General features: G+C 39.1%; 1 protein-coding gene across 1 annotated transcript in view; it reads left to right on the top strand.

Moving 5' to 3' along the window:
- Nucleotides 1–9,081: 9,081 nt before the first annotated feature.
- The window catches only part of NAALAD2 (N-acetylated alpha-linked acidic dipeptidase 2), a 60,235-nt gene continuing 56,701 nt past the window's right edge, over nt 9,082–12,615 (top strand). Inside the window, 2 exon segments of the mRNA XM_017859058.1 lie at nt 9,082–9,140; nt 11,801–11,930. Of these exon segments, the coding sequence (XP_017714547.1) occupies nt 9,088–9,140; nt 11,801–11,930 (183 nt within the window). The 5' untranslated portion in view covers nt 9,082–9,087.

The following is a 12,615-nucleotide window of genomic DNA, read 5'->3' as shown; positions in this document are numbered from 1 at the left end:
AAAAAAAAAAAAAAAAAAAAAGACTAGAGAAATTCAAAGAATGATAATTGAGGGTAGCTGCCTCTAACAGCAAAGGGTATCCCAAAGAAGGATATAAATAGACTAAAGTCTCTGAATTATCATTCATTAACATTCTAAAACTTTGCGACTGACATCCTCCTTTTCCCTCACACAAATTCTTATTTCTTGCAAGTGAAGGGCTGAGGTTGTTATAAACAAATGCCAAATTTGTTTCTGTCACTTGACAAACTGCAAGGGTGGTTGAATCCAGGTTTTGGAGTCTCTTAACTGAAAGTCTGAGCACTGATTTTAAAAGAGCGAGATACCAAACACTGGAATGTGAACATACAGAGGTACTTGCAGGACTTAAGAGTCCAGCTTTCCAGTCTGTGTGGCCCCTCCTTTCCCTGAGGAAAACGAGCCTCCTAGACTCATTCAAAGGAATTTTCCTACTTCTAAAGAAAACATCCATAGTCTTCATAACTCACTGTCTCTCCAAATAGTAACCAGGTTAAAATGGAAGCAAACCCAAGAAGACTTTTTCCATAGCATATCCTTATAAACAATGCTTACACATTGAAAGAATTACAGATTTTAGCAATTTATATTGGCAACTATCTTGCAAATGCATGGATTATAGATTCTGGTGATACATGACAAAAATGAAACTTTTGGATTAGGGTGAATTTACCAATGTAATGTGTTTACCAGACATTGTATGTTCAAGGTGCTAGCTCAGGTATCTGGAAGTAGTCTTAGTTAATTGATCATCATTGGTCTTTGTATGTACTTCTTGATTCACAAAAATCTAACCTTATAGAACAGTGGAATGCTTTTTGGTGACTCATACACAGTAACATTTTCTAATTTAAAACAAAAACAGAATCTCACTCTGTCATCCAGGCTGGAGTGCAATGGCACAATCTCAGCTCACTGCAACCTCCACCTCCTGGGTTTAAGCGATTCTCCTGCCTCAGCCTCCTGTGTAGCTGGGATTAGAGGTGCCCACCACCACACCCAGCTAATTTTTGTATTTTTAATAGAGATGGGGTTTTGCCATCTTTGCCAGGCTGGTCTTTAACTCCTGACCTCATGATCCACCCACCTCGGTCTCCCATAGTGCTGAGATTACAGGCATGAGCCACCACGCTCAGCCTACAGTAATGTTTTCTAGACAACATTTTGTGAGTTTGAAGGGCTGTCCTGAAGGACACTTTATGAACTGAGCAGCAACTAATACACATGTAGTGCCATTTCTCCCACAACCAGAATATATATCTCAGGAAACCAAGCATGGAAAAAAGGTAGTACTTCTCATGATTACATTTGATGATCCACTTGTAGTCCCCACAATTCTGGACTCTGATGATTTAGAGGTTCCAGCCCCTACAGAGCAGATGTTTCTATCAGGGAAAATAAAAGTTACATAGATATGGCGTTTAAAGCTCCAATCTGGGTCTCTTAAGCCTCTCATGCCACTGAACAGAAAACAACACTATACGCAGAAAATGAGTTTACTGTTGGCTGGGGTGGAAAATTCTCATGGTAAGAAAGAACTGAGATTCTTGTCATGAGGAGATAAAGAAGAGTTACCATTAAACTGAGATAATAATCTAAATCACCTCCTCAAACCTACATTCAATGCAAAAGGTTCACTGAGGTTACTAAACAAGAGGGTACAACAAGGGCTCAGGTCCCTTTGAAATGAAGGTAAATAATTCTGAATAGCTGAGATACTTGCTGAAAGCAAAGGGAATATGGGAGAAAAGTGGTAGAAGGAAGTTATAAGTGACTTTATAATGAAATGCTGAAACAAAAACTATAATCTCATCTGTCTCATTTCTTACTGTAACATGTATATATTCTTACAGTTTATCTTAAATTTCTTTTGTCCCTCCCTATTATATATATAAATTTTTTAATTGTATTATTTTTTTTTTTAATGGAGATGGCATCTCACTATGTTGCCTAGGCTGGACTCAAACTCCTTGGCTCAAGCCTCAGCCCCCAAAGTAGCTGGGACTATAGGTATGAGCCACCATCTTGGCTAAATTTTTACTTTTAAGAGACAGGGTCTCACTTTGTTGCCCAGGCTGGAGTGCAGTCACATGATCATGGCTCACTGCAGTCTCCAACTCCTGGACTCATGCAATCCTCCTGCCTCAGCCTCTTAAGTAGCTGGAATTACAGGCACGAGTCACTGAACCCAGCCTCCTATTGCATATAGGTGTAAACAGGATGTGAAAGTAGTAGTTAGCTTTTCAGTTTTGTCCATAGGATGTGACAACTGAGATGGAATCATGACAGAAGAAGAAGAATGAGCATCAACTAGAAAGCTAGATTTGCAGCTGGATGCAATAACCACAAGACTTTGGGTCGATTTGTCCCATCGTGTAAAAGCAACTATAAAAGTAATAGTTATCTTCATTTCTGAAGAAAGGTTTGATTCAACAGCTCTAGAATTGTCCTGAGACTTCACTTCTAACAAGTTGCCAGGTAATATTGACGCTGTTGTGTGGGGACCTCACTTTGCGAACCAGTTCTCTAAATAATACTCTAATGCATTTTTTTTCTTGTCTGTTTAGAGAAATGATGAGTGTAGCCCTGTTTCCTAAATGTGAAAATTACAAAATACCACTAGGAATGTGTTTTTTGTAAGTTTATTGGAAGATCAATGAGTACAGATATTGGGTGGGCAAAAAAAAAGAGACTATAATTGTTTGCTGGTGTATTTTTGACTGTACAGCATTTGAACACCCTTTCTATGTTTGTGGAATGTTCTGCTGTGTGATTCTTCATGGTCTCAGAGAATCTATACAGTCTAGACATCTGTTTTCCCTGCCCCTGGTGCTAGAGGACAGGCGCATGATCCTCACTGTTTCTATGGTGATGGTGATCACAGGGATCGTCTCTAAAACAAGGAGTGCCATCCAGTGTCCCGCTGCCACAGTCACACCAGCCTCACCAGATTGTTCCTCTGTCATCATTTTTGCCATAGTTATGGTTGACTGGACCCCTTTAAAAAAAAAAAAAAAAAAAAATTCGCTAATCTTGCCAGAGATTCTATGAGCTACTATTTCTTTTCTGTTCAAGTTAGAGTAATGTATATTACTTGCAAAATAGAAGCCAACAGAAACCAAAGCACAGGCCAAAAATGATATAGATTACACACAATACAGTTTACAATGGAGTCGTTTTAATGATAGGCAAAACACCCTTTCACTTAGGTGAAATGTCACTTCCCAATGCTTACAGATCAAGTATCCAAAGATTTTTTTAAAGAGGAGGGTAAAAAAGAATCACCTTCCTCTAAATTCTTTACTCATAGACGAGTCTTAAATTTGGTTTCACCAAAACTAATCAAATGGGATAAAAGTATAAAATGCAGGAAAGCTGACTGTCTAATAGGTTAGAGTCTTTCTCTCATTGTATTTTGCTGAGTGGGAGGTGGGATCTCCTCAATGAACTGTAAAGACAGACTCTTCTCTAAACAATATATAAAGTGCAATGTTTTGATGTTGTGACACCAGTTTTGTAGTATACCTGCTCACCATGCCAAAGATGACAACGGGTAGGACAAAAATAATAGTCCTAGAGTCCCTGTATCCTTCACTGTTGACTAAAGTTAAATGCTTTTAAATCTTTTGAAGAAAATTTTAACAGTGTTTTCATTTGACTATAATTATCCTCTGATTATTATACATTTAAAACTCTGCTTTATATATTTAGCTTGAGGGGATTTTATCCCATTTCTCAATATGGCAGTAAAAAAGAATTCTATGAAATAGTCCAATAAAATGTTTATCCTATATATTTAAGGTGTGCAACATGGTGTTTTGATATATGTATACATAATGAAATGGCCACAACAGTCCAACAAATTAAACTACCTATGACCTGCCATAATTACTTGTGTGAGTGCGTGTGTGTGTGTGTGTGTGTGTATGGTGAGAGCACCTGAAGTCTACCCTCAACAAATGTTTAGATGCAATACAATATTATTAACTACAGTCGTCGTGCTGTACATTAGATCTCTAGATTAATTTATCCTATAAAACTGCAATTTTCTACCCCTTGACCTACTACTTTCCATTTCCTCCTCCTTCCTGCTCCTGAAAACCACCATTCCTCTATTTCTATGTGTTTGACTTGTTTTAGATTCCACATAAAAGTAAGCTCATGCAGTATTTTCCTTTCTGTATCTGGTTTATTTCACCTAGCATAATGTTTTCCAGATTCTGGGCCCTTTTTATGAAAAGAGATTTTAAGGAGAAGTAAAACAAAAGTTTGTGTTTGTTAGAGACTTAGTTTTGTTGTAGACAGATGACTTGTGTGTGTTTTGGGAATTAGAATAGGTAGCTGGGTCTAGTTTTGGTCTTTGTGAAGGCCAGAGACCATTCACTGAACCAGCTATTTTCCATTTTCTTGGGCCCCACCACGATTCTCTTACTCTCTGTGTCTTCTTTAATATTTTTTACCTTTGTATTAGTCCATTTTCATGCTGCCAATAAAGACATACCCAAGACTGGGAAGAAAAAGAGGTTTAATTGGACTTATACTTCCACATGGCTGGGGAGGCCTCAGAATCATGGAGGGAGGCAAAAGGCACTTCTTACATGGTGGCAGCAAGAGAAAATGAGGAAGAAGCAAAAGCAGAAAGCCCTGATAAACCCATCAGATCTGAGACTTATTCACTATCACAAGAATAGCACAAGAAAGACCGGCCCCCATGATTCAATTACCTCCCCCTGGGTCCCTTCCGCAACATGTGGGAATTCTAGGAGATAGAATTCAAGTTGAGATTTGGATGAAGACACAGCCAAACCGTATCATTCCACCCCTAGTCTCTCCAAATCTCAATTCTTGACTTCTGTGCAACTGCAGGCTCAACATCACATGGAAGCTGTCAAGGCTGGAGGGTGGAAGCCTCCATAGACACAGTCTGTGCTCATGTTGGCCTCTTTCAGCCACAGCTGGAGTGGCTGGGACACAGGGCACCAAGTCCCTAGGCTGCACACAGCACCGGGACCCTGGGCCCAGCCCACAAAAATCGCGTTTTCCTCCTGAGCCTCGGGGCCTGTGATGGGAGGGGCTGCTGGGAAGTTCTCTGACATGGCCTGGAGATATTTTCCCTATGGTCTTGGGAATTAACATTAGGCATCTTGCTACTTATGCAAATTTCTGCAGCTGACTTGAATTTGTCCCCTGAAAATGGGTTTTTCTTTTCTATCACATTGTCAGGCTGCAAATTTTCCAAACTTTTATGCTCTGCTTGCCTTATAAAACTGAATGACTTTTAACAACACTTAAGTCACCTCTTGAATGCTTTGCTGCTTAGAAATTCCTTCCACTAGATACCCTAAATCATGTCTCTCAAGTTCAAAGTTCCATAAATCTCTAGGGCAGGGGCAAAATGCCATCTGTCTCTGATAAAACATGACAAGAGTCACCTTTGCTCCAGTTCCCAATCAGTTCCTCATCTCCATCTGAGACCACCTCAGCCTGGATTTTATTGTCCATACTGCTATCGGCATTTTGGACAAAGTCTCTAGGAAGTTCCAAACTTTCCCACATTTTCCTGTCTTCTTCTGAGCGCTCCAGACTGTTCCAGTCTCTGCCTGTTACCCAGTTCCAAAGTTAATTCCACGTTTTTGGGTATCTTTTCAGCAGCGCCCCACTCTACTGGTACCAATTTACTGTATTAGTCCGTTTGCATGCTGCTGATAAAAATATACCTGAGACTGGAAAGAAAAAGAGGTGTAATTGGACTTACAGTTCCATGTGACTGGGGAGGACTCAGAATCATGGCAGGAGGTGGAAAGCAGCAGCATGGCAGCGGCAAGAGAAAATGAGGAGGAAGCAAAAGCGGAAACCCCTGATAAACCCATCAGATCTCGTGAGACTTACTCACTATCATCAGAATAGCACGGGAAAGACTGGCCCCCAGGATTCAATTACCTCCCCCGGGGTCCCTCCCATAACATGTGGGAATTCTGGGAGATACAATTCAAGTTGAGATTTGGGTGGGGACATGGTCAAATCATATCAACGTGTAAAAACCAGTGTGCCATAACTTCATCACTAGATGATCTGAAAAACTCCTTTCACTCATTCACTAATAGCCTTGCTTGTCTGAGCCTAAGAAAAAGAATTTTGCATGGAAGGTGGGATAGTAGTGAACAGTGCTGGCAAATGTTTGGCAGCCTTTCTCAGAGTGGTCTGAGACTTAGCAGGAAATGAATGCTCGAGCGTCCCAAATACTGCCAATAAGGTTTAGGGAACTATGAGGTTATGGATATGGCTTGCAGAATAGGGATTATATTCCTCTTGTTATGAATTAGACGTCCTTGGTCAGGTTAGCTGGTCAAGAAAAGTAACCAGGTAATAAAAATAATTCTCTTTTAAAACAACAAATGAATTTCAACTCACCACAATAAAAATATGAAATAATTTTAGTTTCTCCAATAGTTACCTCCAATTGTAAAATTGTTAAACACCCCCTTCTTGCTAATTTACTTTGTTAGGGATCCTTGAAAAATACTATAGAAGACTGGGGCTTTCTTAGCCATTTGCCATATAACAAAGCCTCCTTTATCTACAGTCATATGAATATATTACATTTATCACTAGGAGGGCTTAGTGCCACAAGCCCTCCCTTTGGGTTTGTCTGTTTCTTTATGATGCTGGTGATCTTTATTGATTTTGTGGTTGCCTGGTCTCCATGTATTTGGCTTGCATGTATTTCCTTGGTGCAGTTTTCCTTTTGAGGGGAGGTGAGATTCAAAGGCTAGATTGTGTGGGTTTTTGGTAGCCACTTTAATGAGTCTAAATTTGGGGGAAATTGGAGTATTTTTTAATTTATATTTTTCTTTTTCCTCAGAGATCCTTGTTCTAATAAATTTTGTTTTTTAAGTTTAAAGACAGGGCTTTGGAAAATTTTAAGTTATAACGTGATCTGAATATTGCCTTAAGAAGGACATTCTATTCAGTCGAAGATGGTCTGCAAAGGTGGAGAAAGAGAACCCAATTAAAAGGCTTTACATGAGAGGTTATTGTGGCTAAGATTAGAATAATGCTGGCGAAGATGGTAAGCAGCTAGATTCAAAATACGTTTTGATTGCAGAGCCAATAGAACATACTAAAGAATTCTATGTGAGGTGTGAAAGAAAATGAGGAGTGAAGTGCCAAAGAATGGGCACACTCAAATTCTACAATGTAGCCATTAAAACCACTGGAGAAAGTAGGAGGATAGCTTGGTGGGGACAATGATGAAAAAAAGGAAGCAAATTATATAATCAGATGGAAGTGACTTCAGAAGAAAACGCACAGGGAATAATGGTGGCAAAGCAAAGATCTGTCCTTTCTCTCTGACCCCATGAGTCAATGGAGAGGCAAGAAAAGGAAATGTCCATTTAACTGGTTTTCAGAAAAAAAGTGGTATCAAGTGAAAATAGGTGTCAGAAAAGAGGGGGTAGAAAAAGATATGTTAGAGAGAGGATTCTAAATATAAAGGGATTTATTCACAATAAAGTGATACTAAAGGGATGCAGGGACCGCAGCTGTAAATGAGGCTATAGGATGAGAGTTGGTGAAGGAATAGCACTGGAGGTACCCTAATCATGGCACTATTAGTTAAAGCTATTATGGAAAATAGCTTGAAGGCGCATGTTAATGATAAGGGGTGAGCAATGTTGAGTCAGAAAATCTGATTTAAAGGCCAAGTTATACAACTTACCAGTGTCAAGCTTCCAACTAGAATGTTAGCATGATAGAAGGCATATTCTACATTGATGAGAGGGTATGGATGGTCTATTTTACACATTAACCTGGTAGGTCTTTTCTAATTTCTACATTTATTGTTGAGTAGAGTAATTATGACATCAGAAGGAAATCATCCAATCATGGTTTCTGCTTTTCTTTTAAAATTTCTTCTCACTTTTAGTAGTCTTTCACCTCTTCTCACTCTCTAGACTTCTTCCTATGTCTCACCTCTCCTCTGTTATATAGGTTCTAGTATATTGTTTAATGTACTAATTTTTTAACATCTTATTTTATGTTTGAAACTAATTTTTGACAATTTTGGAAACCAGAATCTTAAAAATACTTATCCACAGTGGCTCATGTCTGTCATCTCAGCACTTTGAGAGACCACGTTGGGAGGATTGCTTGAGCCCAGGAGTTCGAGACCAGCCAAAGCAACATAGTGAGACCCCATCCTATAAAAGAGAAAAGAAACACATACCCAACTGGAATGTAATTCTTGTGCTGAATCACCGCTATCATAACATCAACTATTCACATTTTTGAAAGTGAGCGTTGCTTTCTGGATGACCACAACATCATGTGGGCCTATTAGCATTTCCCTAGCAATGCCACCTTGTGACATCACTAAAGTCATAATGTCTGTATCTACACAGTGAGCCTCTCATATGCAGAATAAGGCAACATTTTCAAGCAAAACATGAAATTTTGTGGCACAGCACCTGGTGAGACTGTGGGTTTGACAAATATCTCGCCAATTTATCATCAAGTTAAACATTATTCTTTTGTATTAAAGCTTAATAATTAAAGCTTAATTCTGCAAGTGAAATTTATATATACTTCTTTATTAGTATATATATGACACTTTGTTTTCAAACCTTGCCATAACCCATTTGAAGGAACTTAAGCTTTGGAGTTACAAAATTGCCTCTGCTGACAGAGAAGAGGAGGAAAAAATGCTTAGATAAGAGCAATTTAACTTGAATGGAGGAAGTGGTGAGTTTTGTCGTGTTAGAGGCTCACTGAATCATGAGCAGGTGAAATGTGCCAAATAGCTTCATTGAGAGACTGGTTTTCAACACTAAAAGTTTTTATATACCATTAGCTTTGATGGAGAAATTGAAAAGGATTGCCCACGTCAAGTGTTGCTTTGTTAAGTGTGCTTTGCAAAGTAGAAGTATCTGCCAAGATGGTAATAATTAGGAATTACTTTTTGATAGCAGCCTTCTGTTACAAATGTAATTAACATAGAATTTTGAATGCTTGCAGTGCCTATATTGACAAAAGGCCAAAGACTTGTTGAGCCAGCTAACTGGGCTTTTTACAATGGCTGGTCAAGATTGCAGATGCCGCCTACAGAGACAAAAGTCATATTTGAGGTAACATTGCTCATTCTTGGAACTCTTTACATTTAATTTTTTATTCAATATTTGCCTTCTCATTGAATTATAGGCTTCATAAAAACAAGGATCATATTCTTGGAATTTTGCATAATGTGTGGCATGTTATAGCCTCTCAATAAATGTTGGTTAAATGAATAATCTAATTTTAATTTAGGAAGATTATTCAAACTGGCAAACTGTGTTAAATAATGCATTGATTTCTTCTATTACTCAAACTTCAATTAGCAATCAAAACACAAAATGAGAAGGAAAAAATAAATTTAATAAACAGCTTAGCAACTTTATTCGTTAGTTTCTACCTTCTCTTTCTTCAATAAATCTTTTCCTGGAGATAATTTTGATCTGCCTCTTGAGGGCTATGTAGTCAACAGAGAACGGTCCCATGGGTAGCAAATAGAAAAAGCCAAGAGTCTAAATTGACAAATTACACAATCAATCCCTAAAATGTTTATATGTACAAAAATAACATTTGCTATTGTTTGAGACCTTTGTGTGTCACCTGTTAAATACTGGAGAGTTATTAAAATCCCAGTATTATTTCATAATGCAACACATAAAAATAATTCTGAGTGGTCTTGGAAAATGTTTCTTAAGCCATATTTGAGGGGTTTAGTTACTTCACTGGATATTGACCCTTTTGAATAATTCTATTCTAATTCCCTATATATGCTGTTGTGTGTATGCATATAAGGGGGCAACAAACTTACTTTGTTATGAAAATGTTTTTTGAAAGATATTTCTCTCTAAAATAGAAAACATTGGAGGAATCAGTCAAAGAACGTCTAACGGGCTAGTAGCTAAAAAAGCTAAAGTTAGTTAGGACTTAAATTGCATGCCAACATTTAAAAATCAATAGTTCATTAAGGAGGTTTGCTTCCAAGTTAAATATCAGGTGTGCTACAAAAGTTTCAAGAAATAAGTCATTAGGCATACCTATCAACAATTATGTTCAATTCGTAGCCATTCATTACAATGACAAAAAAAAAAATTATGTCCCAGAAAAATAAATTTGACTCTTCCAGTCACTTGTTAGGAGCAAAGGTTCATTACTTAAAGCTATCAGGGCTGCAGATAATGCTGTGAAGTTTATCCTAGATATCCTACCGTCTTTGAAATCAACTCAGCAATTTTGCTTTGGCTGAAAAAACTACTTTTAGTTAGATACGTGAAGCCAATCATAAATTCCTAAAATTTTTCTCTGAGGTGAGATGGTTGATGCAGGCTATTTACGATGGCCACGATTTTGCAAACCCATATTTAAAGAGAAATGCTTCATGAATGTAATATGGTGAGGACAGGGGAATGACAGGGGCCATTGTTAATGCAGGGGAAAAGCTTCCCTTTCACCCTCTGAAGTTTTGCTGGAAAATCAACTCACAAAACGCAGACTATTAGGAAAAAAGACTTACAAATTTATTGAACAACATAGCATAAGAGAATCATAGTAGAATGATTACCCAATAGCCCAACAGGTACAGATGATAATATACGCATCTTTTTAGAGGAAAGGAAGATGGGAATGTTTGTATAATTTTAGGAGGGTAGTAAATGAATTTCAGGGGAATTCAATGGGCTTGAAGAATATACAATGGCCTGGGACAAAGTCTGTTGGCCCTACAGAGCAGACAACGGTATGTAACAAAAGTCTGCCAGTTGTGTTGACAGACTGCAGTCCTTCTTCCTGTGAGTTCGGTTAATTAAAACTCAGGAAAGAAACTGTTTTTTCGTTTGTTTACTTGTTTTATCCTTTAATAGTTCTGGACTTTAGGCAGATAAGGGAACTTTAGAGAGTAGCTTTATTCTGTGCTTTGGAAGAGACAAAGGATTGAGAGGGAAGAGCTGGAAGAGAGGGGTATGGCCAGAGAGACCGGCTAGCTTCTTCAGTTTAGCATCTCAAAGCACCATATTTTGGGATATTGGTGTCTGAGCCTCAGCATTAAGAACCTACTCTCAGTAACTACTGGCAGTGCAAGGTCCTTTCAATGACTACTTTTACTAATGTGAACCCAAAACATTCCAGTGAGGTAGGTAAAAACCTCAGTTAAATGAGTGGAAACAGAATTACAGAAATGTGGAGTTTTGTTTAAGTAAAGGGGAACAACAGAACGCAATCCCATCGATTTTGATGCTGACAGTGATTGAGGTATTAGTGGTGTTAAAAGCTTTAACAGCGGAGCACCCAGGACCAGAAATTCTTCCCAAGTTTGACGAGTGGGAAATCACAGCAGAGAATCTGGAAGAAGAATAACCAAGAGGTCAGGAAAAGCAATACTTAAATTCACTTCTGAGCCGAAATTGGGCATTTTGGGCGATGGGCGTGGCAAACAGCAGTCGAGTTCTTTGGGAAATAATTAGGGACATTTCAGCAGCTCCCGCCACCTACTATGTCCGGGTTACTGCGGGATCCACAGAATGGAAGTTGCCCGCCAACAGGAAGAATGCCTCCTCCCTCTGCAGGGCTTCCTCTCTCCCCTCCAGGGCCCCTGGGGACCACAGGCACCCGGGGGAGCTCGGCGCTGCCTTGTTTTCCTTGTCTCGGGACTGGCGGGGAGGGCGGAGGCGCGGCCTTGCGAAGGTCAGCGGAGGCCACCCCGCGCTCACAGGCTCCTGCCCGCGCGCTCTCTGTTTCTCTGCAGCCCCGAGGCTCGCGAAGGTAGTAGGCGCCCCAAGCTCAGCCCTCAAGAAGCCATGGCGAAGTCCAGGGGCCATCTATACCTTTGGATGTGCTTGACTGCTGCGCTGGCATCTTTCCTGGTGGGGTTTATGGTGGGTAAGTGAACGAAACACTTTCCCCTTACTCCGGGGCTCGTGACTCTGCAGAGATAAAGGGAGAAATCCTGGAGCTGGAAGGGACTGGGCTGTGCGCTAGCTCTGACCCACTGGGCTAGATATGATAAACTCTGCAAATTTCAGCAAAACTAGAAACCAGACGGAATGTATTTTGAGGTTCCTAATAGACAAAATGTGCTTGAAATTCAAATTTATTAAATGTTCACTGAGTTCACTAAAGACAACCTAGAGCTGTCACTATCTGCAGGGATGAAAAAAATTATTTTATTTCCAAGCAACATTAGTGAGTCAAAACTGTCAACTAATGCGGGCAGCGCTAAAAGCAAAGCAAAACAAAACGAAACGAAACAAAACAAAACAAAACAAAAACGCTGCTCTGTATTTAAATAAATATGTGTGGAATGTTCCCTATGTGTCAGGGACTAGATACTCAGGGAAGAACAAGAAAAGCTATGCCTTCATGCATAACGTGAGAAAATGAAAGAGCTTCCCTTAAATAAAACTCCTTTTAAGCATCTCAAAATTATATTGCGTATCAGAATTTATAGGTTTTCTGCATTTAATATGAACATTATTTTTTAAAGCCCACCATGATCTATTTGTCAGATAAAGACTTTTGGAGGAAAGGAGAGAGGGATGGCTTCTAGTTTTAATAAAGTCA

This window comes from Rhinopithecus bieti, unplaced genomic scaffold (assembly GCF_001698545.2).
Source record: "Rhinopithecus bieti isolate Rb0 unplaced genomic scaffold, ASM169854v2 scaffold_49381, whole genome shotgun sequence".
In the NCBI taxonomy this organism is placed as follows: Eukaryota; Metazoa; Chordata; class Mammalia; order Primates; family Cercopithecidae; genus Rhinopithecus; species Rhinopithecus bieti.
This window is presented reverse-complemented; position numbering and strand designations above follow the sequence as displayed.